Raw genomic sequence first — 26,161 nt, 5'->3', positions numbered from 1 at the left:
ACCAGTCGACTAAACGGTCTGACTTTTTAGTCGAGCGGTTAGCGATGTCTCCTGCGGTGCGGGCGATACGGGTTCGCGTCTCGGCCGCGGCACTTCCTGTGGTTGCCTCCCGAATTCGCTACGTTGGTGTCAGAAGTGGGATGGTGAGGCGCGCTTCCCGAAAGAGGCGGGCAGCGTAAAGTGCATAGATAAGTAGACACGTTGGTCCTTGACTAACGGGTCGGACCCTTTAGTTGACTGGTTAATGTTGTTGCTTGCGGAGTGGGAGACACGGGTTCGCGTCCCGGGTGTGGCGACGGTCTCCCTCACTGCCCCCCCCCCCGAATTCGCTACAATATCTTCAAACTGCATGCATAGACATGAAAAAGGTGTATTCACAAGTCTGTGGATATGTAAGTAGGACACAAAGGTGAGGAGAGTTCAGACCCGCGGTGTTTTGTCAATCATAGAAGTGGTCAAACTCGTCAGAGTCGGTGTCTTGTGCAGACTTTGGCTCTTCGTCCAATTCCTCCGAATTCTCCGTGAGAATCTTCACGTCTTTATTTGCATCTAGAAAATAAACAAACAACGAATCCTCGTCTACTAAGGTAAATATTGAATTTCCATATAAATCAAGTTTCATGTGTTTTGTTAATATTGTAGCGAATTCGGGGGGCAACCACAGGAACTGCCGTAGCCGGGACGCGAACCCGCGGGCGATACGAGTTCGCGTCCCGCCTGCGGCAGCTCCTGTGCTTGCCCCCCGAATTCGCTACAATATATATGTTAGAACTGCAGTAAGTGACCATACCATGGAGTTTGTTGTCAACCTCTGGGTTTTCTGTCTTTGCTCTGAAAGGAAATAAAGACGACGTTGAAGGATGAAATTTAGGAAAACGTGTTTTCTTTAAGAGTTGGGTTGCAAAAAAGCCTCTCACTCTATTTTCTGTGTTTGTTCTTGAGGTGCGAGAAGCTGTTCAATATCGTCATCATCATAATTAGACTCATATGACGAGTCACTGGAGCGATCCCTCTGGTCCTCGTCTTTTCCATCGCCATCAAGCTCCTCCTCTTCTTCAGGAATACTGCGTATCTTCTTTCTAGATCTGAAAATGTATTTTGTAAAGTTTCAGTGCTTTCTTCCATCGTTATCCTCCAACCTCTCCAGTGTTGTGGCAATAATCATTGTCTTCATCATCATTATCATCACCACCAATGGAGACATGGTATGAGGAAGATGGCTGGACTCTATTATATCATATGGTAACTATTTGACAATTGTTAGTATTAGTACAATAATTAGAATTTTAAACAATATTTAAATATACATATATTATGGCCTATTTTTTTTAATTTAAATTAGGTAATAGATTCTTGTTATCATTAATTTAGACAACAAAATTGTATATTACAATATTGCAGTATCTGTATTTCATCTCAATACAATACCATGGAAAGACGATAATCAAACTGAATTATTTCCCTGTCCCTAGTTTTCATTGTACCTGTGCTCCAGTGATAAGATGATGCTGTCATCTGAATCTCTCTCCTCTGGCTCCTCCTCTGCTTCTTCACCCCTCCACTCCTCCCCACCTTCCTCCTCCTCATCCTCCCCCTCATTATTCCCATCTGACCCTTCCTCATCCCCCTCCTCTGTTTGATCCTCACTTCCTTGACCTGCCTCCTCTTCCATCTTTCCCTTTTGGAAAGTGGCCAATTCCTCTTTTTCATGCGCACTCCCCTCATTCATCTTTCCGCCTGACTGTTCTTCGTCCTCTCCCTCCCTGTCTGACTCCCCTTCCTCGTCCTCTCCTTTCTCACACTCCTTTTCTGTTGCGTTCTTCCTCACAGACCTCTCCTCATCGCTCACCCTTGCTACATCTTCTTCACCTCCATCCCACCGGTCGCTTTCTTCATCCTCCACAGCGTCGTCGTCCACATCGTCTGCTTGTTCTTCATCTCCACCCCCCTGCCCTTCTTCATCATCCTCTCTCTCTGTGCTCCTTCCCTCACTGCCACATCCCTCCTGCTGCCCTTCAAGCTCTGCTTCTCCTCCATCTTCTGTCTCCATGCCAACGCTCTCTGACCCTTTTCTACAACTCTCTAATTCACCCACAGGACTTTGATTTTCCGCCATTTGACTCTGGGATTCCAGCAGCAGGCTCTGCCCTCCATCCTCCCTGCTCCTGGTCCTCTCCCTTGGCTTCTCCCCCGACTGTGCTGGTTTGAAGAACGCTGGCCCGCTCCTCCTCCGTCTGCCACTGTCTGATGACATGTCTGCATCTGAGCCTTGGACTGGGGATGCCGAGGCGATGACGGCTGGGGTAGAGGTACTGGATTCCCTGAAAGAGTTTTGATAAGAGAGAGAGAGAGAGAGAGAGAAACACAATGTTAGTTCAGTTCGTGAAGATGTAGATGGTGAGTAGGTCAGTGTGCTTAAGTTTATTTATACGACACATTTCATGCAAAGTGCTTCACGTAATGCATTAATAGACCGACTAAGAAATACAGAATAAGATAAAAAGAAATTAAAAGATAAAAAGGTAGAGAAATAAGATAGCCAGTTAAGGAACCAGGCTGGTGGGTGGGTGTGGGCTATGGGTTAGTGGGCAGAGACACACAGGGCTGGAGGGAGGTGGGAAAATAGAGCTGGGAATGACTGTGTCATTTCCTGATTAGAAATGACACAATAATTTAGTGTTGATTTTTTTTTTCATATTGCAATTTTTCAAATGTCATGATACAACAAAATATTGGGATTTGATATTAATTTTTTTTCATCCCCTCGTATCTACGGTAACATGTGAAAACTTCATCCATTATCCAAACCGCTTATCCTATTCAGGGTTGTGGGGATGCTGGAGCCTATCCCAGCAGTCATTGGGCAGCAGGCGGGGAGACACCCTGGACAGGCCGCCAGTACATCACAGGGCCCACACACACACACACACACACACACACATTCACACCTAGGGACAAATTTAGTACGGCCGAGTCACCTGACCTATATGTGTTTGGACTGTGGGAGGAAACCCATGCAGACACGGGGAGAACATGCAAACTCCACACAGAGGACGACCCCCAAGGGTTGGACTACCCCGGGGCTCGAACCCAGGACCTTCTTGCTATGAAGTAAACATTCAAATAACTCAAATTCAAACATTCAGAGATGTAGAAATTATTTCGTTAAATCGCTTCACAGCATCTGTTCATTTTAAACAACATCGCGTTTCAAAGGAAGTGGTGCGATATTGTGAAGTGAGGATAGCGGGTCATTTCCTCTACATGTTTCTGAAGCCCTTTGAGACTGATACTGGGATTGAGAATTGTATAAATCAACTTGGCTTGACAGGAAAATGGTATGAGGGTTTGTACGTGGGCTGGAACAAACTGGTTCGGTGAAACACAAGTTTGTCTCTTTATTGACGCACCCCTGTGAGCTGCTCTCTCCTCTGTCTGAGGAGCCACGCCGTGCTCCTCTCTTCTCCCTCCTCTTCCTCCTCTCTCTGCTGTCCTGCTTTCTGCTGGCCGAGGTTGAATCCCCGCCGCTCCCGCTGCTCTCTGGGGGGCCGCTGGACAGGCGAACTGGGTGCACACACACACACACACACACACACACACACACACACACACACACACACACACACACACACACACACACACACACACAGGAAATGGACTGCTTCATATTCCACACTTGAATTCAAATGGTCATATTAAAAATTTGCATTTGTTTTTATTGCCAAATTCCCTCTAAGTGTTTGCTTTGCCGTTCCACGCCAGAGCGACCGCTGCTGGTGGTCACTTGTGGTTGGTTTGTGTTGCAGGAAGCAGCACAGAGGGACATGACAGTGGTTGACTGCAAAAACGGCTGTACACTTTTAAAATGACAGCTCGAACTGCCTATGATAGATTGCGTTCACATTATTTTAGCTTTGACTGAATTGTGGAGTTTTGTTTTTGTTGCACTAAATGAGGATCGGGGATTTGTCCTCCGCTGATTACATCGAACTGTTGAAGACAAGCTGCCGCGTGTCCAGTGTGAAGAAAAGGATGGGTGACTGTGAAAATGAAACCTACCTATAGGTACTACAGCAGTGGTGAGTATGAAACAGCGATGGACTTCAAAAAAAATCCGAACTACTCCTTTAATCTGGTTATGGCTGCGGTTCACCAGCAGCGGCATCTTTTTCTCACCTGGTTTGATGTCCAGCTCTTGGGACAAAGAGCTGCTCCTGCCTCCTCCTCCTCTACCTCCCTGTGGGCTTGGCACCGTGCTCCTCTCAGCCTCCCCCTCCACTCCCTGCACCACCCCCCACCCCAAAGGCTGAGGCCACCCTGAGACACCCTGGGGGCCTAAAGGGAACCCATTCCCACCAGCGGGCCAAGTTGGGGGGTGCTCCATCTGGGGAGTAGCCCAAGGAGGTGGCTGCTGCTGGGGCCTTTCGTGATGATGATGATGATGATTTGGCCCTGGAGAGAAGTGATGAAGCTGGAACCAGTTAGGTTGTTGGAAGATGGGTGGTGGTTGGATGGATGGAGCAATGTAGGAGGAGGCCTGGGGGTAAGGGGCCATTTGAGAGCAAGTGTGTGTGAGCCAGGAGGGGTGAACTGAGGGGATTCTGGAACCAAAGCAGCCATCCTGCATGACGTCTTCATGGCTGGTGTGAGGGGCCGAAGCTTGTTGTGGGAGCTTGGTGTGACCTAAAGAAAGATTATGAACGCCAGTGAGATAGATAGTGTGTGCCATTCAAGACTGTCACTCACCTCCATCTCAGCATGTTTAATATCTATACAAGAATTATGCGTTTACTGTGCTTGGAAGTGCACTGGGATAACACAGAGGCGAGGAGGGGGTGGGTATGTGTGTGAGCAAGAGAGAGAGAGAGAGAGAGAGAGGAAAATAAACCTTTTAAAGTTGAAGGGCAGGCTTCAGCAGAGGGCTTTAACATTTGCTCCTCCTCCAACCTCCTCAAATAGTCTTCCCTCCTCTGTTAAAAAAAAAACAGCATTTTGTATCTCACTGAGGGTAAAGTATGGCAGATTAAAGGAGGCGTTCACTGGATAGAGTCATTTGAGCGAGCCAATCAGAACTGTCCTGGGAGTGATGTCACACCAGTCGACCCAGATTTTGCATAAGGCTTCCCGCGCTGAGAGTAAGCTAGCCTCTGGTTGGGCAGCCACTGTTTCTGTTAAGGAAGGGGGCGGGGCCAGCAGTACTGCCAGCCAGTCAGAGCTGCTCAGGAACAACGCTATTACGACGTTTAACCCAAATATTTGAATTCCACTTATGATTGGTCGGCAGATCAGGAAACGCAATGAAATTTCCTGTAGCTGTGGGTTGTAGGAGAAGTTTGCCTTCAGGTCTTTCTGCCAGAAAGCCTTCCAACCCCTTTCCCCCTGGCAGCCAGAGGTCAGGTTAAGGTTAGCTATAGGTTAAGGGTAGCGTTAGGGGTAGGTTGAGGTTGAGGCCATGTTAGGTTAAGTTTCGTTAAGGCTAGCCTGAAGCTTTCTGGCAGAAAGCCCTGAAGGCGAACGTACATTTGTGAACTCCTCACCAGCATTTCCCCTTGTATTTCCTGTTGAGGATGTGAGCATTCAGAATATGCATCTCTCGCCAAATTGTTTTCCAGATCAATATTGGCTCCCATGAAAGCACTTCTACCATCGAAAAACAGAACTAAATCTATACTCACTGTTTTTTATTTTTCTTCAGGGAGTTGATAAGACAACACAATGCCTTGTTCTTTTACCTTGATACATGTCCTTGATATATATACAGTATATATATTTATATATAAAAATCCCTGTGGGGAAATTCCTCTCTGCATTTAACCCATCCTCGCTGTGTAGCTGGGGGCAGCCACCGTGCAGCACCCGGGGACCAACTCCAGTTGGTCTTGCCATGCCTCGATCAGGGGCACAGACAGGAGTACTAACCCTAACATGCATGTCTTTTTGATGGTGGGAGGAAACAGGAGTGCCCGGAGAAACCCACTGCAGACATGGGGAGAACATGCAAACAACTCCACACGGAGGATGACCTGGGCTGACCCCCCAAGGTTGGACAACCCCAGGGTTCGAAGCCAGGACCTTCCTGCTGTGAGGCGACAGCGCTAACCACTGGGCTATCGTGCCGCCAGTTTTATAGGAGCAGCGGGCAGCTGCAGCGCCCAAGGACCAACTCCAGTTCTTCTTTCCATTGCCTTGCTCAGGGGCACAGGCAGGGGTATTAACCCAAACATGCATGTCTTTGGTGATGCATAACATATGCATGCATAACATGCATGTCTTTTACCATGATAAATGTCAATATGCAACAACCATTGGCGAACAACGACATCTCACTGTGCAGAGAGTAACTGAGAGATAACTTTGGTACCTTCCTCTGGGCAGACAGTGTTTTCTCCTCCAGCTGCTGTTGCCAACGGTACATATTTTCATCCAGGTACCTTTCATATTTCACCTGTAGTTTAAAAAAAAAGAGTTAATGAGTTATACCTGAAAGCTGGGAATCAGTGGGTAACTCAATATTACAATATTTTCGTGCTGATTTGATACATATCACAATATCATAAACATCGTGATTCGATATTGTGATTTTTTTTTTAAGGCGCCATCTCCTATCTACAACAAAATGACAATCCAAAGAAAATCCATCCATCCATCCATTATCCAAACCGCTTATCCTGCTCTCAGGGTCGCGGGGATGCTGGAGCCTATCCCAGCAGTTATTGGGCGGAGACACCCTGGACAGGCCGCCAGGCCATCACAGGGCCCACACACACATTCACACCTAGGGACAATTTAGTACGGCCGATTCAGCTGAGCTACATGTCTTTGGACTGTGGGAGGAAACCGGAGCACCCGGAGGAAACCCACGCTGACACGGGGAGAACATGCAAACTCCACACAGAGGACGACCCGGGACGACCCCCAAGGTTGGACTACCCCAGGGCTCATACCCAGGACCTTCTTGCTGTGAGGCGACCGTGCTAACCACTGCGCCACCGTGCTACCCGATCAAGAAACAGTTGAGTCTAATTACTTCAATTGTGTGTGTGTGTGTGTGCGTGTTCACACCCGGACGGTATTCATGGCTGCTGTGCAGGCCACCATCTCTCTCAGTGTGTTCTGGGCTTTCTCAAACTCCATCAACAGCTGCCTGTTATGCTGCTGCGCCCTGCGCTCCCTCTCCTTCAGCTCCAGCCATCGCTGCTGCAGAAACACAGCCTCGCCGCTGGACGCACGGCCAATCATACAACAGACAAGACCCAGACATGAAAAAACATTCAGCATCTCTGATATCAAGAAAAGCCTCTGGAGTCCCATGCAATGTGCACTAATTTCCACACAATCATATATATTGAATGTACACTAGGTTTTGTTTTTTTTATCCAGGAGTTGCATAGGTTAATATCTGTACACTTACAGGTGCTGGTCCTGCCGAAAGGTTGAAAGGTCACTTTGCATCTTGATCCCCCTGCATTCACTAGTGAAGGAGAGGGACAGTCATAATCAAGTTAAGTCAAATTCTATTTGTATAGTAAAGCCCGTTCAAGTCCCACAGTTTACAATCACATTACATTCTCCAACAAATAGGTGCCAACGTACGACACCTCCTATCTTTACATCCTCGATTCTGATGAGGGAAAAACTTCACACACACAAAAAAAACCAACCTTATCAGGTAGGTTAGGGGAAAAAGGATCACAGCTCACATAAACCTAATTCCTTTCCTTCATCACTCCAAGTCTTCCTCGCACTTTCAGTACAGGCATGGAGTGACATTAATTGATTTGTCAGTTGGATTTTTACCATTTATAAAGCAAACAGAAACAAAATCACCTTTGAATTTCAAGAAAATAGGTACACGTAGGCTCATGTGAATGTCAAACACTGGCGATGCAGATGAAGCAGGGTTCTAAACTCAGGTTCCAGCTGATGAAATAAGGTTCTAAACCCAGGTTCCAGCTGATCAAGTAAGGTTCTAAACCCAGGTTCCAGCTGATCAAGTAAGGTTCTAAACCCAGGTTCCAGCTGATAAAGTAAGGTTCTAAACCCAGGTTCCAGCTGATAAAGTAAGGTTCTAAACCCAGGTTCCAGCCGATGAAGTAAGGTTCTAAACCCAGGTTCCAGCTGATAAAGTAAGGTTCTAAACCCAGGTTCCAGCTGATTAAGCAGGGTTCTAAACCCAGGTTCCAGCTGATCAAGTAAGGTTCTAAACCCAGGTTCCAGCTGATCAAGTAAGGTTCTAAACCCAGGTTCCAGCTGATCAAGTAAGGTTCTAAACCCAGGTTCCAGCTGATCAAGTAAGGTTCTAAACCCAGGTTCCAGCTGATCAAGTAAGGTTCTAAACCCAGGTTCCAGTTGATAAAGTAAGGTTCTAAACCCAGGTTCCAGCTGATGAAGTAAGGTTCTAAACCCAGGTTCCAGCTGATGAAGTAAGGTTCTAAACCCAGGTTCCAGCTGATCAAGTAAGGTTCTAAACCCAGGTTCCAGCTGATCAAGTAAGGTTCTAAACCCAGGTTCCAGCTGATAAAGTAAGGTTCTAAACCCAGGTTCCAGCTGATGAAGTAAGGTTCTAAACCCAGGTTCCAGCCGATGAAGTAAGGTTCTAAACCCAGGTTCCAGCTGATCAAGTAAGGTTCTAAACCCAGGTTCCAGCTGATGAAACAGGGTTTCTAAACCCAGGTTCCAGCCATTGAATATCTGGTATCATGGCAGTTTGACCTGGACTCTGACAGAGTAAAAAGATCTCACCTCTCTTTCAGACTTTGCTCTCCTCGTTTAATGAAACTGTCAGTCTTCCCTGTGCTGTTTGGATTCCGGGGAGAGAGTAAATTCTCTTTCAGCACCTCCATGACCACAGCCCTTTGAAAAAGAAGGCCTTCCTGCGACGGAGAGATTAAGGCGGATTAAGGACGCTTCTTTGGGGGGGGGGGTACCGGGCAGACAAGCTAAATCCCAGCACTCCGGGTCAAGACCATTTTCACGCCCCCAAAGCAAGACGCGTCAAGCGGCCCTTGATCTCACGTAAGGAAATCACACTAGCATTCACATTGTTTTGTTGATTTCTTTATGTTATATTCGGATTATCAACAGCTTTTACAAACAAACCAGCATGGAGAAATGAGGTGGATTGTATATATGTATTATGACATATATACATCCCAAATAATTTACCTTGGTCACGCCATCTACACTTAAAAAAAAGTCGATTGCGCGTCTACATCACTTTGTACGGTAAAGCGTGTGCGCGTCAACAGGGACTCCATGGTGCATTATCGCTTGTTTTTTTTCCCCACCCGCATTCCGGAAACTCTGCCTCTGGTTGGCTAGTACTCGTTGCCTCCGTTGGTTAAGGTTGGGGTTAGGGTGGGGTTAGGGATAGGGATAGGGTTAGCCAATCAGAGATAGAGTAGGGGCGGGTCTTCCCGGAATCCAGGTGGGAAAAATAATAATAACGCTGCATTATCCCATTCATTTCCACATAGGCAGATTTTTAAAATACCATTGAACATTTTAAATCAAATGATCAGCAAACTCCCCGATATTCTTGTACAACATTTCTCCAAGCACCTCAGCGATGATTTTCCTGTTGTTTAACTGCAGCATTTTTTTCTTGATTAGATGCTAAAAACAACACAACCCCATTCATTTCTACATACACATATATTAAAAATTCTGTGAAAAAAACAACTAATTTGTTATCGGCGACCTCCTGTTCAACATGTCCCCTCTGTGATGATTTTCAAGTTGTTTTACTGCAGAGGTTTTTAACAATTAGATGCTAAAAACATAAAATCTCATTCACTTATCGAGGTGTGGACGGCGTGACTGCGGTAATGACTCGCTCACAAGCTTTGGAAGCGCAACGTGGGGTAACTTGCCAAGTAAACCGCTATTAAGGGGGTGTCGAATTTCACATCATTCATTCTTTATATTGTAACGTGCATGGATAAGTAGACACGTTGGCTGCCGTCTGGCGGGTCTGACCCTTTAGTCGAGCGGTTAGCGATGCCTCCTGCGGTGCGGGCGATACGGGTTCGCTTCCCGGCCGCGGCAGTTCCTGTGGTTGCGTTGTCCCCCGAATTCGCTACACTATTAACGCCAAGGCGACCATGTTTCTCTCCTCATTAGGGAGAGGTTATCGCTGTTTCTCCTCTCCTCCTCTGTCCTTGTGTGAAGCGGAGGTGTAATTAACGCATGCGCGTTCCCGCGAAGACACGGAATAGGTACATATTATTTTGGGGGAAACAAAATACCAGGAGGCGTGAAACGAGTTGCAAAATATTCAAAACGTAAACGATTTTAACGCTATTTTATTTAAAGGGTCTCTGGTGGCGTCAGTGTACTGACCGATTTCATTTGATGGGGCTGCAAAGTTTTCTTGGTAAATGTGTGTTTGCGATTATGATCTTTCACTAAAAATCAATTTTGATAGTGCACGTAAAATTGTCCCTTTCCTTCTTGCAGTGATTAATAAAGCTATAAAAAAAGGCAAACTTTCCCACAATGCTCACAATGTTTTATTGTTTTGTGTACTCGAGAAATCGGGTCAGTGTCGAGTCTCTTTAGGCTACCCACCCGCTGAACCGTGGCAAAAGCAACATGAGCAGAATACGACACATACCAGACGATATAGACATGTCAACGGGGCAACTAAAAGGGGCAATTAGGTAGTATAGGTATATGAAACGGAAGGAGAACACGACTTCAGCGGTCTCCACGACGCCATATATATTATTTCCCTCGCAGGTTCTGAGCGGAACGCATGGCGCTCAGCGCCACGTATGTCCGGGGACGTATTTTCATGTAACACCTTTCAATGTCGCTTCCGTTTAGTAGCTCGCGTTGTGGAAAGGAGAAACGTTCGGCTACACTTAAAATGATGTAAAGCCTACTGTTCTTCGTAGTTTAGCAGTCGGGAAATTGTCGGCCATCGACGCATACTGAGCTGATGAGGTATGAGGGAATATAAAGAGAAAGCTGCTTTGATTTTAAACGTTCTAGTCCGTCTGTGAAACCAGTCCTCCCAGAGATAACCGCACCTCCTTTCAAGCCACAGGGGGGAAAAAAAACAAAAAAGAACCATAAAACCGGAAAGGGAGCGATAAGGGGAGTCATCATGACCAGCTTTGCCAGTAATGTGTTTTGCCGGGCGGAGAAGCTGTGTCGCCACCTCCCCGTGCTTCTCAACACCTTCCTGGTCTTCTCCATCACGGGGGAGGTGAGCTACCTGGTCATAGTGGAGGCTCCGCTGGAGGCGGACCAGAAGAAGACCGTCTGGTCGTCCTGGTGGAAGGCAGTCCACTTGGTGGCGCAGTACTTCATGTTGGCAAACATCTGCTGGAACGCCTGGCTCTTCGTGAAAACCAGTCCCAGTATCAGGGGGGTGTTCCTGGGAGGAGAGGGCATGGGCCAAGGATGGAGGTAAAGAGATAGTGCGAGTCTGTGTGTGGTGGGGGTGGCACCAAAAACAGGGTAAACTGTGTCCAAGAGGTTTATCTGTACTGTCAAAATATGAAATGTGCATAGCTAGATGGATAGCTAGAAAGAGAGGGGTAATTTTTTGATGTCACTTGTTGAAATCTTCCTCTGGATGAGCCCCAAAAAGAGGATAAAATGTCAGAGTTTCCTCTGTACTTTAAAAATATGATAGATAGATTGAAAGAGAGAACCGAGGGTAACATTTAGGTGTCACTTGTTGAAACCTTCCTCTGGATTAGCACAGAAAGGAGGATAAACTGTCTAAGAGGTCCTCTTGTATTTTCATAAGATATCAAGACATGCTCTAAAATCATCCTAATCATTGCTAGAGTTATAGATTCCTGGCAAATGGAGGTTTTAAAGTTAAAAGCGGGTGAAGTTATGTAATTCCTTTTATCCCTTAACATTGCAAAAATGTCACAAAAAGAATATCTCCTGGTATAGATTTCTAGATAATGGGTGGATAGATAGTTCCCAAAAAATTGATGATGAAGAAGATGAAGATGCTTTGTCACTGTCCATGCAATGAAATTCATTCTGTGCATTTATCCCATCCTCTATATACACACTAGAAACAGTTAGCAGCCGCAGTGCAGCGGCTGCCCCTCAATTGCAATTAATCAAAATCAGTGAGTCATATAATGGATTGGCTCTCCTTATCAGCCTTAAAATATGGATAAAGTGCATTTTCTCTCTGACCCCCCCCCCCCACACACACACACTAACAGGTACTGTTATACTTGTGAGACCCACACGCCCCCTCGCTGCTCCCATTGCTATGACTGCAAGGTGTGCGTGCTGCGTCGGGACCACCATTGTGTGTTCTTCGGCCAGTGCGTGGGCTTCCGCAACTACCGCTACTTCCTGAGCTGCTTGCTGTTCATGTGGTCTGGGCTGCTCTACGCCGTGGTGATGAACGCCGAGGTCTTCATCGTCATCTTAAAGGAAGGGGTGACCTTGCACAGTGTGCTTCTGCTGCTCATACCCTGGATCATGCTGGTCTCAGGTTAGCTCATCTGTGTGTGCATGTGTGTGTGTGTATGTGTGTACTTTTGACACAATGTGGTGTGTTTGGGCTTCCTGTAACCTATCCAGAGGTGCTGAGTTTTGTTTTGTTTTGTCTCCAGGCCAGGTCTCAGCACGTGCCTTTTCTTTTGCCTTCATCGCTGACACCTGTGTGGTGGGCTTCCTGCTTGTCTCGGCCTTCTTCTTCTTCCACGTCTGTCTGTTGCTGCGGGGTCAGACCACCAGGGAGTGGTACTCGTCCCGCCGGCCCTACAGCCTGGGAGTCCTGGGGAACCTGCGCCACGGCTTGGGCCTCCGCTGGTACATCTGCTGGTTTTGCCCGCTCATCCCATCACCTTCACCCAGTGACGGAATACACTTCCAGGTCACAGGGTCATTGGAGCCCACACGGTAACCAGCTGGGTGTTGACAAGCAGTGTCTGTTTCTTTATTTCGTCATAGAGAACGGGATCGGGAAGGATGGGTGTCTTTGGTAGGAAAGAGTCTAGAATAGTAAACGATAGATCACAGACCTGCATTTGGGGTCTTACTGGGGGTAAACTTCTACCAGTCATTCTCAGGCCCTGCCCTTTCTTGTGTTGAGGCAAAGAGATGATGGGTGGTTCTGTCTTTATTCTGCTGATCAAGGCTGACCTCTGAAGATATACAATGAATTTACTTGTGTTCCTTTGGAATACTGAGCACTGAAAATGTATGTAAAGTTTCACTTGAACATGAATGTTGTTATTTATTGATTTTTTTTTTATTATTTTTTTTACAACGATGATGACTTTTGGATTTTTAATCTTCAGTTGAAAGGAATCTTCATTCATTCAGGGAACATGAGAATTAGAAATGAGGACACTGGGGCGTCTGGGTAGCGTAGCGGTCTATTCCGTTGCCTACCAACATGGGTATCCTGGTTCGAATCCCCATGTTACCTTCGGCTTGGTCGGGCGTCCCTACAGACACAATTGGCCGTGTCTGCGGGAGAGAAGCCGGATGTGGGTATGTGTCCTGATCGCTGCACTAGCACCTCCTCTGGTCGTTAAGGGCGCCTATTTGGGGGGAACTGGGGGGGAATAGCGTGATCCTCCCACGCGCTACGTCCCCCTGGCGAAACTCCTCACTGTCAGGTGAAAAGAAGCGGCTGGCGACTCCACAAGTATCGGAGGAGGCATGTGGTAGTCCGCAGCCCTCCCCAGATCGGCAGAGGGGGTGGAGCAACGAACGGGACGACTCGGAAGAGTGGGGTAATTGGGCAAGTACAATTGGGGAGAAAAAGGGGGTAAAATTCAACAAAACAAAAAAAGACAGAAATGAGGACACTATTGGTGGTCGTGGGACTTTTTTTTGTGAGTATAAAACTGTCATTAAGAAATCAGCTCGTGTCCATCTGTCTAGGTTTTTGACACACAAAGTTAGGAGGTCAGATGCCTTCACTTAAGAGTCATCCTTACTTCTGTGTTTCTCCAGATGAAATGATCATTTTCTTATCCAGAGCTGAGCTTTAGCTGTGAATACCAGGGTGCACTTGTTCGCAGCAGTCTTCCACATACACTCCTCCGGTGTGGTGTCGCCAAGCTGTCTCCATGCTCAGAAGTCTTTTCAGCCATTAATGAGATTTAATGCTTCAATCGGCATGCAGGTGGGATGGGACTTTCTCAACACTTTATTCGCTGCAGTTTTTGAAGTCGGCCCATGGGAGTACAAACGGGCTCATCCGCGCGGCTCGCTCTGGACTCCTGGTCTCATATTGTGTTGCTCAGTGCTGAAAACAAGTAACGTTTAAAGGCTGATCTTACCTGCCAGTGTTGTAGCATGACCCCTGGTGATTCAGGGACTTGTCCTACTAGAATAATCTGCCTTAAATGACCGCCTCCTGAAATCTGTTGTTTTCTCTCTTGCACTTTTTTTTCTGCGATGTTTAGTTTTCTCCTGTGTTTGAAATGCAATGCCAAAAATATAAATCTTTATTATGTGTATGTTGGTAGGTGTCCTTGATTGTGCACTCGTCTAAAATCCACATCAGCAGTCAAAGATATGATAAGTAGTTATGTTTAATTTTCCATGTTGACATGCCGAGATTTGAAATGTTGGTTTAGTCTGTCATGTGACCTGTGTGTTTGATATTGTCATTTCAAATATTTGAATGCTGTATGGCCTTTATATTTCCAAACTATTTCACTACAAGGAATACACAGAACCCCCACATGTGGTTTCATAGTTTTATTCATTTTTATGCGTTCATTGTGTTTGACCTGCTGTTGATAAAGTTCTGTTAGTATATTAGAATGATGGAGTTCAAGTTTGTGAAATGATTTTGATAATGATGCCCCCTGGTACATATTTATATTGTCCCTCCTCGCCTCGTAGCAGTTAAACTGATTTCTAATACAGACTTGCCAGTTTTAGGTTAATCAATGTAATTAAGTAAATCAGTGAACCTTTATGTAGATAAAATATGGGCGAGAAGTGGAATGGTTAAGTGTTAATGAAGAATTTGAGATGGATTTTTGTTAATTAGGTTGAAAACTACGGTGGCGCAGTGGTTAGCGCGGTCGTCTCACAGCAAGAAGGTCCTGGGTTCGAGCCCCAGGGTAGTCCAACCTTGGGATCGTCCCGGGTTGTCCTCTGTGTGGAGTTTGCATGTTCTCCCCCGTGTCTGTGTGGGTTTCCTCCGGGGGCTCCGGTTTCCTCCCACAGTCCAAAGACATGTAGGTCAGGTGACTCGGCCGTACTAAATTGTCCCTAGGTGTGAATGTGTGTGTGTGTGTGTGTGTGTGTGTGTGTGTGTGTGTGTGTGTGTGTGTGTGTGTGTGTGTGTGTGTGTGTGTGTGTGTGTGGGCCCTGTGTGATGGCCTGACGGCCTGTCCAGGGCGTCTCCCCGCCTGCCGCCCAGTGACTGCTGGGATAGGCTCCAGCATCCCCGCGACCCTGAGAGCAGGATAAGCGGTTCGGATAATGGATGGATGGATAATGGATGGATGGATAATGGATGGATGGCTAATGGATAATGGATGGATGGATAATGGATGGATGGATAATGGATAATGGATGGATGGCTAATGGATGGATGGATGGATGGATAATGGATGGATGGATAATGGATAATGGATGGATGAATAATGGATGGATGAATAATGGATAATGGATGGATGGATGGATAATGGATAATGGATGGATGGATAATAGATAATGGATGGATGGCTAATGGATAATGGATGGATGGAGGTTGAAAACTAAAATAAAGAAACGTGTTGACTCCCGCTGTGCAGTGCAGCCCAAACAACTAGTTTGGTTTTATTCAACTGCATAGTTTCACATTTGCAATCAGCTTCTTAAATTAAATTTCCTTAATTTCACCCCGGAAAGGGACTTGAGCTCTTAATTAACACACTGCATTTCTTGGCACGCTAATGAAACACTGTTTTTAATCAGTCAGACCTTACGGGCTGTGTGAAGCATGTTTGATACATGTGACATTTAATGCAATGCACTTTACACTGCAGTGAAGTGCACGGCTCAAAGAAGGCCGTGACCAAAGATGAAAACAGACAGGCAGCATGAAATCAAACACGCACAGGAAATAACATGTGAAAATAATCCAAAGAAGAAGAAAAAACTGAAAATGGAGGCAGTGAAGAAAATGTAGAAGAATGGCAAATTGTGTGAGGGTAAGCAAAATAAAATTGATTTAATTGACAAAAAAAGGGGGTACTATTCTTCCTCATATTCATGTGATCGTCATCTTCACCACCATCATCATCATCATCATCACCACCAGTACAGGCCTGTACTTCCGCGTCCGTCTTTTTGAAATGACCCGTTGTTTCGCTCGTGTCTGTTCACACCAACTTCACACGTGCTGCTACTTCAGCTAGTGCACGTGTTGGCTTCCCAGCTACACCCTTTATCTGGTATGTTGTTGACGCCCTTTTTTCGCTTGTTCAGCCCATTCAGGCCACCCCCACCCCCACCCCCACCTCCTCAGTTCCGTTATTCTGTTGGGAAGAATGGAGGCAGCAAAACGCAACGCACTTCGGAGCTCCACCCAAGCACACAGCGCTCACTTGTGGTCTCGGCTTTGACACCACCAGAACACCCCCCCCCTCCTCCTCCCCACCCCCACCTCCCCGTGACGAAACGGAACAGCGGCAGAGGAACAGATATCTGGAACCGGATTTAGGGCAGAGGAGATGTGAGGCGAGGAGGACTTTGCACTGAATCCGCCGGGTTGGTTGATTGGCTGGTTGGCTGGTTGGCTCGTTGGCTCGTTGGCTGGCTGGTTGGCTGGTTGATTGGTTGGCTGGCTGGCTGGCTGGCTGGCTGGCTGGTTGAGTCCCCGCTCCGCTCTGTCGGAGCTCATTACCCAGCGGGTTTCAGGGAAGGGATGCTGCTGCGTCGGTACTGAGGTAAAACCCGGAGGAGCTGGATGCTGGTGCTGATGCTGATGCTGGTGCTGATGCTGGGATGCTGAACCTCCCCCCCGCCGCGCCGCGCGCGTGGATGGAGCCCGCGTTCAAAAACAGCCGCGATTAAGGGCAAGTAAATAAAAGAGACGTAGCGGGGCTGTTTTTGGGGGGGGGGGGGCAGATACGCAGAGGCGGCTCCGACGACCGGAGTGGCATGTTGTGAGGGCGGAGAGGCGGAGAACCGGAGATGAAGGCGCCGGCCGGACCGGGACGTGCGCGGCTCCTCCCGCGGTTCTGCGTCTGCGGGGTCGGTCTGCTCACAGCCACCTGTCTCCTGCACGTCCTCCGTGGGCCAGGTGCGGTTCTTGTTCCTTTTCCCCATTAAAGAAACGCATCTCTCCGTCTCAAAACACCGCTGTGGTTTCGGTCAAGAATACAAATTCGTCTGCGTTATATCAGATGGGTGATTACGTCACTCTGCCGTTAAAAGAGCACTGAGAGTAATGCGTGAATGAAAAGCTGCGTATATGACTGAGCGAGCTGTGCATTGTGCATGCGTCCATGTCTGCAGGCTCGGGGGAAGCCGATGTGGAGGATGCGTTGCTCTGGTCCAGGAGGGAGCTCAGCCAGGAGAGGGGAGACAACCAGACCGCCAGCACTGCCAGATTTGGTGGGACGTGTTGCCGTGTGTGTGTGTGTGTGTGGGTGTGGGTGTGTGTGTGGGTGTGTGGGTGTGTCTTGTACGTCACGTCACGACATTTATCATCTTGCTTGTTTTAGCTTTGACTAGCTATAAACCCTGATCAGCACCATTCAACCATAAACGCTGAACGAGCAATTTTGTTTCAGATCGGCCTCTAAAAACATCTCAAGCTGGGAAGTGAGGCGAGAGAGAGAGAGAGAGAGAGAGAGAGAGAGAGAGAGAGAGAGAGAGAGAGAGAGAGAGAGAGAGAGAGAGAGAGAGAGAGAGAGAGAGAGAGAGAGAGAGAGCGAGCGAGCGAGCGAGAGAGAGAGCGAGCGAGAGATGTCACTTTGGTGTCACTTGTTGACCCCTTTTATTGGACGCCAGACTTGTTGCTAGAGCTGAGGTTGGACTAAGGATTGAGATTTAGGTTATGATAGTGTAACTTTAATTACTGTACACATTATACTTTTGGATCCATCCATTGTCCAAGCCACTTATCCCAATTGGGGTGGCGGGATGCTGGAGCCTATCCCAGCAGTCATTGGGCGGCACGCGGGGAGACATCCTGGACAGGCCGCCAGTCCGTCACAGGGTACCGATCCGATGCCAGTGCAGAGTTGTTGGGTGGCTCCACACCTCCAACGCTGCCTTTCATAGACACGTATGCATATACTTTTGGATTATTTCAGTTAAAAGTTCACCATGCCAATTTGTGTCGCTATTACGCTTTACAGTGGGAATAATGTCACAATACTGTTTTGGACAATTGCAGAATGAAGTTGATTATTTTACAAGATTATTTCGTCATGATTACAGTACTTTAACTAATTTTTTATTTTATGATCAGTAGTTTTTATTTTCCTTTAACACAAATACAGGCCATGACATCACACATGGGTTACAGAGATGGGAGGAGCAATTTAACAGGGCCTACTAGACAATATCAAGAGACAGACACATTTGGATTCAGGGTGATCATAAGACGAGTGTCTTAACAGTATACAAGACAATAGGAACAGCAGAGAAAATTAAAAAAAAACAACAAATAAAAACATAGTTGGCAGATAGAGAGTAGTCTATAAATAGATCTTAAGACATAGATTAGTTGTCTCAGATTACACGGGGCCTCTAATGAAGGAAATATAGTGCGTCCACTTGGCCTCATATTTCTCCACCTGGTCGACGAGTCTAAAGGAGAGTCGCTCGTGTGCTGCCACCGTTCCCAGATGGGAGAACCCTACATTGGTGTGAGGTAGGGTGGCCGACCTCCACTCTGTTACCATGAGCTTTCTGCCCAACATCAGGGCTGTCTGGACCCACTCTGCCCGTGCTCGTGGAAGGGCTTTTAAAGGAGTAGGGTCTCCCAGAACAAAGAGGCTTGGAGAAAATGGGATGTCTGTTGTTAGTATGAGTTTGATATTCTCATATATGTAGCTGTCCAGAATTCTTGTGCAACACGGCGAGACCACAGCATGTGGATAAGCGTACCCGGGCCCTCCCCACACCTCCAGCAGTCAGGGCTGTCTCGTAGTTTCGCCCTGTCTAACCTTGAGGGGGTCCAGTATACCCTGTTAATTATTTTGAACTTTACTAATCTTGTCCTGAGTTCCCGTGATGTTGTCTTATAATTCCTTAAGATGTTTTCCCACTCCTGACTGGTAAAGGTAAGATTAAGATCGGTCTCCCAGATTAACTTTAAATTGGATCCCAAACCATCAGAGTGTTTAGTCAACAAGTAATATTGTGAAGCTTCATGGCCTGTGCCAAACACCTTAACTATATCCGACAGTACATCTGAACTAGGCGGGGTTGTGGAGACAGACCCAAAAGTTTGAGACAAGAGGTGTCTTAGTTGAAGATATCTCCAGAACTGCTGTTGGGGGAGGCCATACTGTTGCACAAGCGCCGTGAATGATTTCATCGTACCACCACCATCATGTAAATCTCCTATAACCAATATTCCTTTGCCCGCCCATTGTGTCCAAATAAATGGTTTTTTGTCAATCTTCAACTTGGGATTCAACCAGATACTGGCTGCTAAATTCAGGTGGGGATTGAATTTGAGTCTAATTGAGATTTGTTTCCAAATCCATTGAGTGTTGACAACTATCGGATGGGTCATAGCTTCTGTAGGCAGTGCAGCGGTTATAAGATGGAGGGGAGGGAGAGCATCACAAATAGTACTTTCAATGCCAAGCCAGGGGGGGGGGGGCGCGGGAGGTAAAGTCCAGTGGGCAAGATGCCCGAGACCAAATGCTTGGTAGTATAACAGTAAGTTTGGGATACCCAGCCCACCCTGGTCCACTGGCCTTTGTAGTTTTTTCAAATTAAGTCGGGGGCGTTTACCATCCGGGAGGAATCTGTTACATAGCTTGTCAAATTGTTTGAAATATTTAAGCGGGATTCTCACTGGGAGTGCTTGGAGAATGTAATTGAATTTCGGTGTACAGGTCATTTTCAAACATTAGCTTTCCCCCATAGTGACAGGTAAAGAGGAGTCCATCTTTCAATGTCTGCACTAAATTGACTCGGTAGAGGTTCGATGTTGACCTTCGCTAGATCATCTAATTTAGGGGGGAAGGTCACACCCAGATATTTAATGCCATTGCTGGGCCAGGAGAATTTACCTCCCTGGAACAAGGTCTTGGGGCAGTACGAGGTTAAGGGGAGGGCTTCTGATTTTTGCCAATTAACTTTGTAACCTGATAAATGAGAGAATCTGTCTATAATTGTAAGCAGTGCAGGAAGGGAGCGCTCAGGGTCTGAGACTAGAACTAGGATGTCATCCACGTAAAGCATCAGTTTGTGTATTGATTGATCAATTTGTATCCCTGGAAATGCTGGTTCTAATCGAATGGCCGCCGCCAGTGGTTCCAGAGCAAGTGCAAATAGGCCCGGAGAGATGCCGTCGCCCTGCCTGGTCCCCCTACCTGGTCCCCCTACCTAGCTCAAACCAGGGCGAGATCAGGCCATTAGTTTGCACAGCAGCTTTGGGATGTGTGTACAGGAGTTGTATCCAGGTGATGAATGTATTGCTAAAACCAAATGACTCCAGGGTGAGGAATAGGTAAAGCCACTCAACCCTGTCGAACGCCTTTTCTGCATCCAGAGATATGGCCGCTGAAGGGGAGTTCGCATCACGAGTGGCCCACATAATGTCTATCAGGCGTCTGATGTTGTCAGCATAGTTACGTTTGGGGATAAAGCCCACCTGATCAGGGTGGATCAGGGTGGTGATGACTTTGTTGAGTCTGTTGGCTAGCAGTTTCGATAGCACCTTTTCATCATAGCCAAGCAATGAGATGGGCCTGTAGCTTTTACAATCTACTGGATCTTTACCATTTTTTAAAATTACAGTAATAACTGCTTCCATCAGGGAGGGGGGAAGGGAGCCATTTTGAAACGCCTCTGTGTACATATCTAATAGCATGGGGGCTAACTCCAGTGCATAGCACTTGTAGAATTCAGCTGTGAAGCCGTCAAGGCCAGGGGCTTTACCTGATGGTAGGCTTCTAATGACCTCTACTATCTCCTCGACAGTGATGGGCTCATCTAATAACTCACGCTGCTCATCAGACAGAGTGGGGAGGTTCAGACTACCAAGGAAGGTTTGGATTTCCTCACTGTTCGCCTGCAATTCAGAAGTATACAGGCTGGTGTAAAATTGTCTAAACTCTGCATTGATATCTGAGGAGTCTGATAATAGGGTCCCCCCCGGATCTCTAATCGCTGGTATGGTGCTCATTGTCTCCCTCTGCTTCATGTATCTGGCCAGCATTCTCCCTGCTTTGTCTCCCTCTTCAAATTGTTTTTGCCTGGCTCTGAATAGGGCAAACTCTGCTTTCTCAGTGAGAATGGAGTTAAATTGATATTTAAGACGTGTAAGTGAGGTTAAATTAGTAGGCGTCATGTTTTGTATATAGGCGGTCTCCGCTGTCTCAATTTGTTTTTCTAATTCAATTTGTTTAGCCATATTCTGTTTTTTCTTAAAAGAGGCATGTTGAATGACACGTCCTCTTAGGAAGGCTTTCATGGCTTCCCATGCTGTTCCCATTGATGGGGATGCTAGTAGATTAGTTTCCTTATAGAGGTTTATTTGGGCTTTTAAGGATTCTCTGAAGAAGAAGGCTTGAATTCATCCTCCATCTTGGAGTCCTATTTTTATTCATATGCTTACGTCGTGTGAAACGTTCAAGTTATACTTGTTTCTGTCCCCTTTGCCTGGGGACAACGTAATGTTCGTTCCTACCTGTCACCGTTTGCGGGGGGACACGCTTATGTAACGGAAAACCCAGTGACGCGCTGACGAGTCCGCTGGGAATCAAGAGGTTGAGCGTAGTGCCCAGAGTGACCGGAGAACAGCTAACCACCAAGAAATCACGGTTACAACATTAGAAGCTCTGAAAGAAGCAAATAAGCCTCCTGCGTGAGGGAGAGAAAGGTGGCAAAGGCCTGTGAGCGGACCTCTCCCCCATCCGCCGCCGACCTGCCTCCCCGGGCCCATGTCTCCGTGTCTCGTCTTTGCCTCTTTAATGTGAGCACGCAGACACTTGGAGACAGTCGGGCCTTTGAGGTGGCGGTTGCTAGGAAACTGAGCGTCGAATCTCTCTCTGGTTGGACGCCGTTCGCATCTGGCGCTGTTCAAAGTGCCCGGCCTGTCGTAACAAGCCACTGATTAGTGTCCTCTCATCACAAGACCTCCCATCTGTTGTGCTGTGTCTAAGTGGTTGTCTAGAGAGAGACGGACAAAGACGGGGAGCGTTTGTGTGTACTGTGTGCACATGTGACAAAGCATGGACACAGACAAGACTCTGGTCGTGACACACGTGATACGGGATGATGACGGTACTCTCAGTTTTATACCGGGTTTACAACATGGATTCAGTTGGGAGCGAAAGGATGATGGCTAACACACAAGATATAAACTGGAAGAGATGGTGTCAGGAATCGGGAACGTGTCTTTTCACTTCACGCACTGCATGAAACGAAACGAAATGCCGTTTCCCCCAGCCCACAGCAGTACAACACAAAGACAAAAACTACAAGAACACACATACCCAAACTGATGTAACCGGTTACTTTCTTGCCCGGTGCGGGATTCGATACGAGGTGGACTGCACCACAAGGCGACATCACTAACCGCTCGGCTAAAGAGTCAGACCCGTTAGCTAGGGACTAACGTGTCTTATTAGTATACACTAACACAAACAAATATATATATATATATATATATATATATATATATATATATATATATATATATATATATATATATATATATATATATATATATATATATATATATATATATATCAGGATCATCATTTTAATGGACCAATCACGTTGTGCTGTCATGCCTTTATGACTCGAGGAAAAAGACTGTTATGGGATTAGGTTGTGGTTTAGTGTGGGTTAGCTAGGGTTAAGATTAGGGTAAAGTAAATGCGCTACTTCCCCCTGATGAAACTCCTCACTGTCAGGTGAAAAGAAGTGGCTGGTGACTCCACATGTATCAGAGGAGATGTGGTAGTCTGCAGCCCTCCCCGGGTCGGCAGAGGGGGTGGAGCAGTGGAGCAGCGACCAGGGCGGCTCGAAAGAGTGGGTAATTGGCCGGATACAATTGGAGAGAAAAAGGGGGATATATATATATACATATATATATATACATATATATATACATATATGTATGTATGTATGTATATATATATATATATATATCCATCAATCCATTATCCAAACTGCTTATCCTGCACAGAGATGCTGGAGCCTATCCCCAGCAGTCATTGGGCGGCAGGCGGGGAGACACTCTGAACGGGCCGCCAGTCTATCACACACACACGCACACACATATATATATATATACACACACACACACACACACACACACACACACACACACACACACATGAACATGAACATTTAAGATGTTGTGGGAACAACACCAACACGGCAATATCACCTCGTGCGTCACATGACTGTGGCTCCTCTCTCTTAACAGGGAGACAGAAAGATGCACAATGTGCAATATTTCACACAATCACACACACCTTAAGACACACACACAAATACACGGGTTAGTTTGACTGATTCAATTGGTTATATGTTCCTCCATTTCACTCCACCCATCGTAAAATGAGTCTCTCCCTCTCTCAGTCTTGTTAACTCTGTCTTTTCCTGTCGCTCCTCTTCATTCCCTCCCTCTCCCTCTCTCTCTCTCTCTCTCTCTCTCTCTCTCTCTCTCTCTCTCTCTCTCTCTCTCTCTCTCTCTCTCTCTCTCTCTCTCTCTCTCTCTCTCTCTCTCTCTCTCTCTCTCTCTCTCTCTCTCTTCCAGCCATCCATGAGTTTCCTCAGGACATCTTTACACTGAAGCAGAGGAGACAGGGAGCGGTCCTCCTTCATGTTCTCTGTGTGCGTAAGCCTGAATTTGCAATGAAAGAAACATCATTTTGTTGCATGACGCACAAAGGACACGCACGCGTGCGCATGCACACGCACATACACACACACACACACACACACACACGCGATTATCGCCAAACAACCTCAGACTATAAAAGCCTGTTGATGTGAAGTGATGTGTCGTCTCCTGTCTTATCCTCTGTAGGCGATCTACATGTTTCATGCCCTGGCTGTTGTGTGTGACGTCTATTTTGTGCCATCCCTGGAAAAGATATCAGAGGTAAGACCCCAGCAAGGCCCATAAGTCAGTAATACATGATACCTTATTACATTATTCCACCATCCTAGATCCATACCAATATTAAAAAAAATATATTTACTACCCCTTTAAATAGGATAACTACTGACTATTTATATCTAAATTGGACTTTGCACACACACACACACACACACACACACACACACACACACACACACACACACACACACACACAATATAGCTCTTTGACACACTTAAATGTCACACCAAGGTCAACAACGATCTGCTACACTTACACCACATATTTCTTAGTAGAAAATGTAAATTTTTTATCTTATGGTCTGTGGGGCCTCCATGGCCCCTCAGCACCCAGAAAGATTTCCCTTTTTTCCCCGCCTTATGAGCGGCCCTGATTGTAACACGCGCATTGCAATTGCAATACACATTTTAGATCATTTAGCCTATCCCAGCAGTCATTGGCGGCAGCCCCCCGGCAGCCCCCCCCCACACCACACCACACCACACCACACCACACACACACCTAGGGACAATTTAGTACGGCCAGTTCACCTGACCTACATGTCTTTGGACTGTGGGAGGAAACCGGAACATCCGGGGGACACAGACACAGGGAGAACGTGCAAACTCCCCTCAGAGGATGACCTGGGATGACCCCAGAGGTAGACTACCCCAGGGCTTGAACCCAGGACCTTCTTGCTGTGAGGCGACCGCGCTAACCGCTGCGCCGCCAGGAAACTATCACACTGGTTTAATTAAACTCTTACCTCTATCTATCTCTTATCTAGAACCTCGAGTTAAGCGAAGATGTGGCCGGGGCAACTTTCATGGCAGCCGGGAGCTCGGCCCCGGAGCTCTTCACCTCCCTGATCGGTCAGTACAGCAACAAACTAGTCTCCATAAGCTCTCCAATCTCCATCAGTCATGTCAAGCTCTGTTTAATAAGGACAGGACAAAGTCACGTGTGTAGAGGGCGAATGGGAAGGCAGGTGTGATTTGCAGTCTGCACGCATAGGCCTTTGTAAGGCTTTGTAAGGTTTAGACAACGGGCAAAACCGATTTCTTTCTCAAACCCGAGCTCTGGATTGATCGCATTGTTATTTGCGAAGTGATCCGGTTGGATTTGTTTGTTCAGGCACTATTAACTCTTGTGCATTGTATGCCGTGGTAGCGACGCAGGCATGCCAGCTTAGCTGCAGACTAGTAAAAATGGGGATGTGTGTTCTCGCTCTTCACGCCATGTTAATGTTCAGCTGCCGTGAGGAACTGCTCTGTTGTAGCAAACAGCACCAGCGGCGGCGGAGGAGGAGGTTGGGATATGCAGGCATGTTTCATGCTGCAGTCACAGCTGGCACCCAGACTGAGATACACACCTAGAAATTAGACTTGAATCACATTTCAAACCACCTATGAATATGTTTTTTTTGGGGGGGGGGGTTCCCCCCTTTTTCTCCCCAATATTACCCCACTCTTCTGAGCTGTCCCGATCTCCTTTCCACCCCCTCTGCCAACCCGGGGAGGGCTGCAGACTACCATATGTCTCCTCCGATACATGTGGAGTCACCAGCCGCTCTTTCCACCTGGCAGTGAGGAGTTTCGCCAGGCGGACGTAGCGCGTGGGAGGATCGGGCTATTTCCCCCACTTCCCCCCTCCCCCCGAACAAGTGCCCCAACTGACGAGACGGGGCGCGGCGACCAAGACACATACCCACATCCGGCTTCTCACCCGCAGACACGGCCAATTGTATCTGTAAGGGACGCCCGACCAAGCCAGAGGTAACACGGGGACTCGATCCGGCGATCCCCGTGTTGGTAGCGAACTCAATAGACCGCCACGCCAGCTGGATGCCCAGGAATGTGGTTTAAGTCTGATTTGCACAAATGAGATTTCTATGGGTGTTTATTTTT

General features: G+C 47.0%; 2 protein-coding genes and 1 long non-coding RNA gene across 3 annotated transcripts in view; 2 read left to right on the top strand and 1 right to left on the bottom strand.

Annotated features, from left to right (window-relative positions):
* Positions 1-4,640: 4,640 nt before the first annotated feature.
* Positions 4,641-6,384, bottom strand: LOC130113753 (uncharacterized). The gene is made up of 3 exons (XR_008810354.1): positions 6,362-6,384; positions 4,889-4,970; positions 4,641-4,683 (listed from the first exon to the last, which is right to left on the bottom strand). It is a non-coding gene; the product is annotated as an uncharacterized LOC130113753 (long non-coding RNA).
* Positions 6,385-10,827: 4,443 nt separating this feature from the next.
* zdhhc24 (zinc finger DHHC-type containing 24) lies at positions 10,828-14,627 on the top strand. The gene is made up of 4 exons (XM_056291186.1): positions 10,828-11,415; positions 12,201-12,478; positions 12,600-12,888; positions 13,954-14,627. Exons 1-4 carry the CDS (start codon positions 11,111-11,113, stop codon positions 13,955-13,957), a joined length of 876 nt encoding a protein of 291 aa, XP_056147161.1. The 5' UTR covers positions 10,828-11,110; the 3' UTR covers positions 13,958-14,627.
* A 2,504-nt stretch (positions 14,628-17,131) lies between these two features.
* The window catches only part of LOC130109384 (sodium/potassium/calcium exchanger 3-like), a 19,134-nt gene continuing 10,104 nt past the window's right edge, over positions 17,132-26,161 (top strand). The window contains exons 1-5 of the mRNA XM_056276273.1: positions 17,132-17,248; positions 17,464-17,562; positions 23,909-23,985; positions 24,182-24,256; positions 25,042-25,179. Of these exons, the coding sequence (XP_056132248.1) occupies positions 17,140-17,248; positions 17,464-17,562; positions 23,909-23,985; positions 24,182-24,256; positions 25,042-25,179 (498 nt within the window). The 5' untranslated portion in view covers positions 17,132-17,139. The remainder of the gene's footprint in view (positions 17,249-17,463; positions 17,563-23,908; positions 23,986-24,181; positions 24,257-25,041; positions 25,180-26,161) is intronic.

Source organism: Lampris incognitus, chromosome 1 (genome assembly GCF_029633865.1).
Source record: "Lampris incognitus isolate fLamInc1 chromosome 1, fLamInc1.hap2, whole genome shotgun sequence".
NCBI classification, from domain to species: domain Eukaryota; kingdom Metazoa; phylum Chordata; class Actinopteri; order Lampriformes; family Lampridae; genus Lampris; species Lampris incognitus.
The sequence above is the reverse complement of the archived record's forward strand: the minus strand, read 5'-3'. Positions and strand labels throughout refer to the sequence as shown.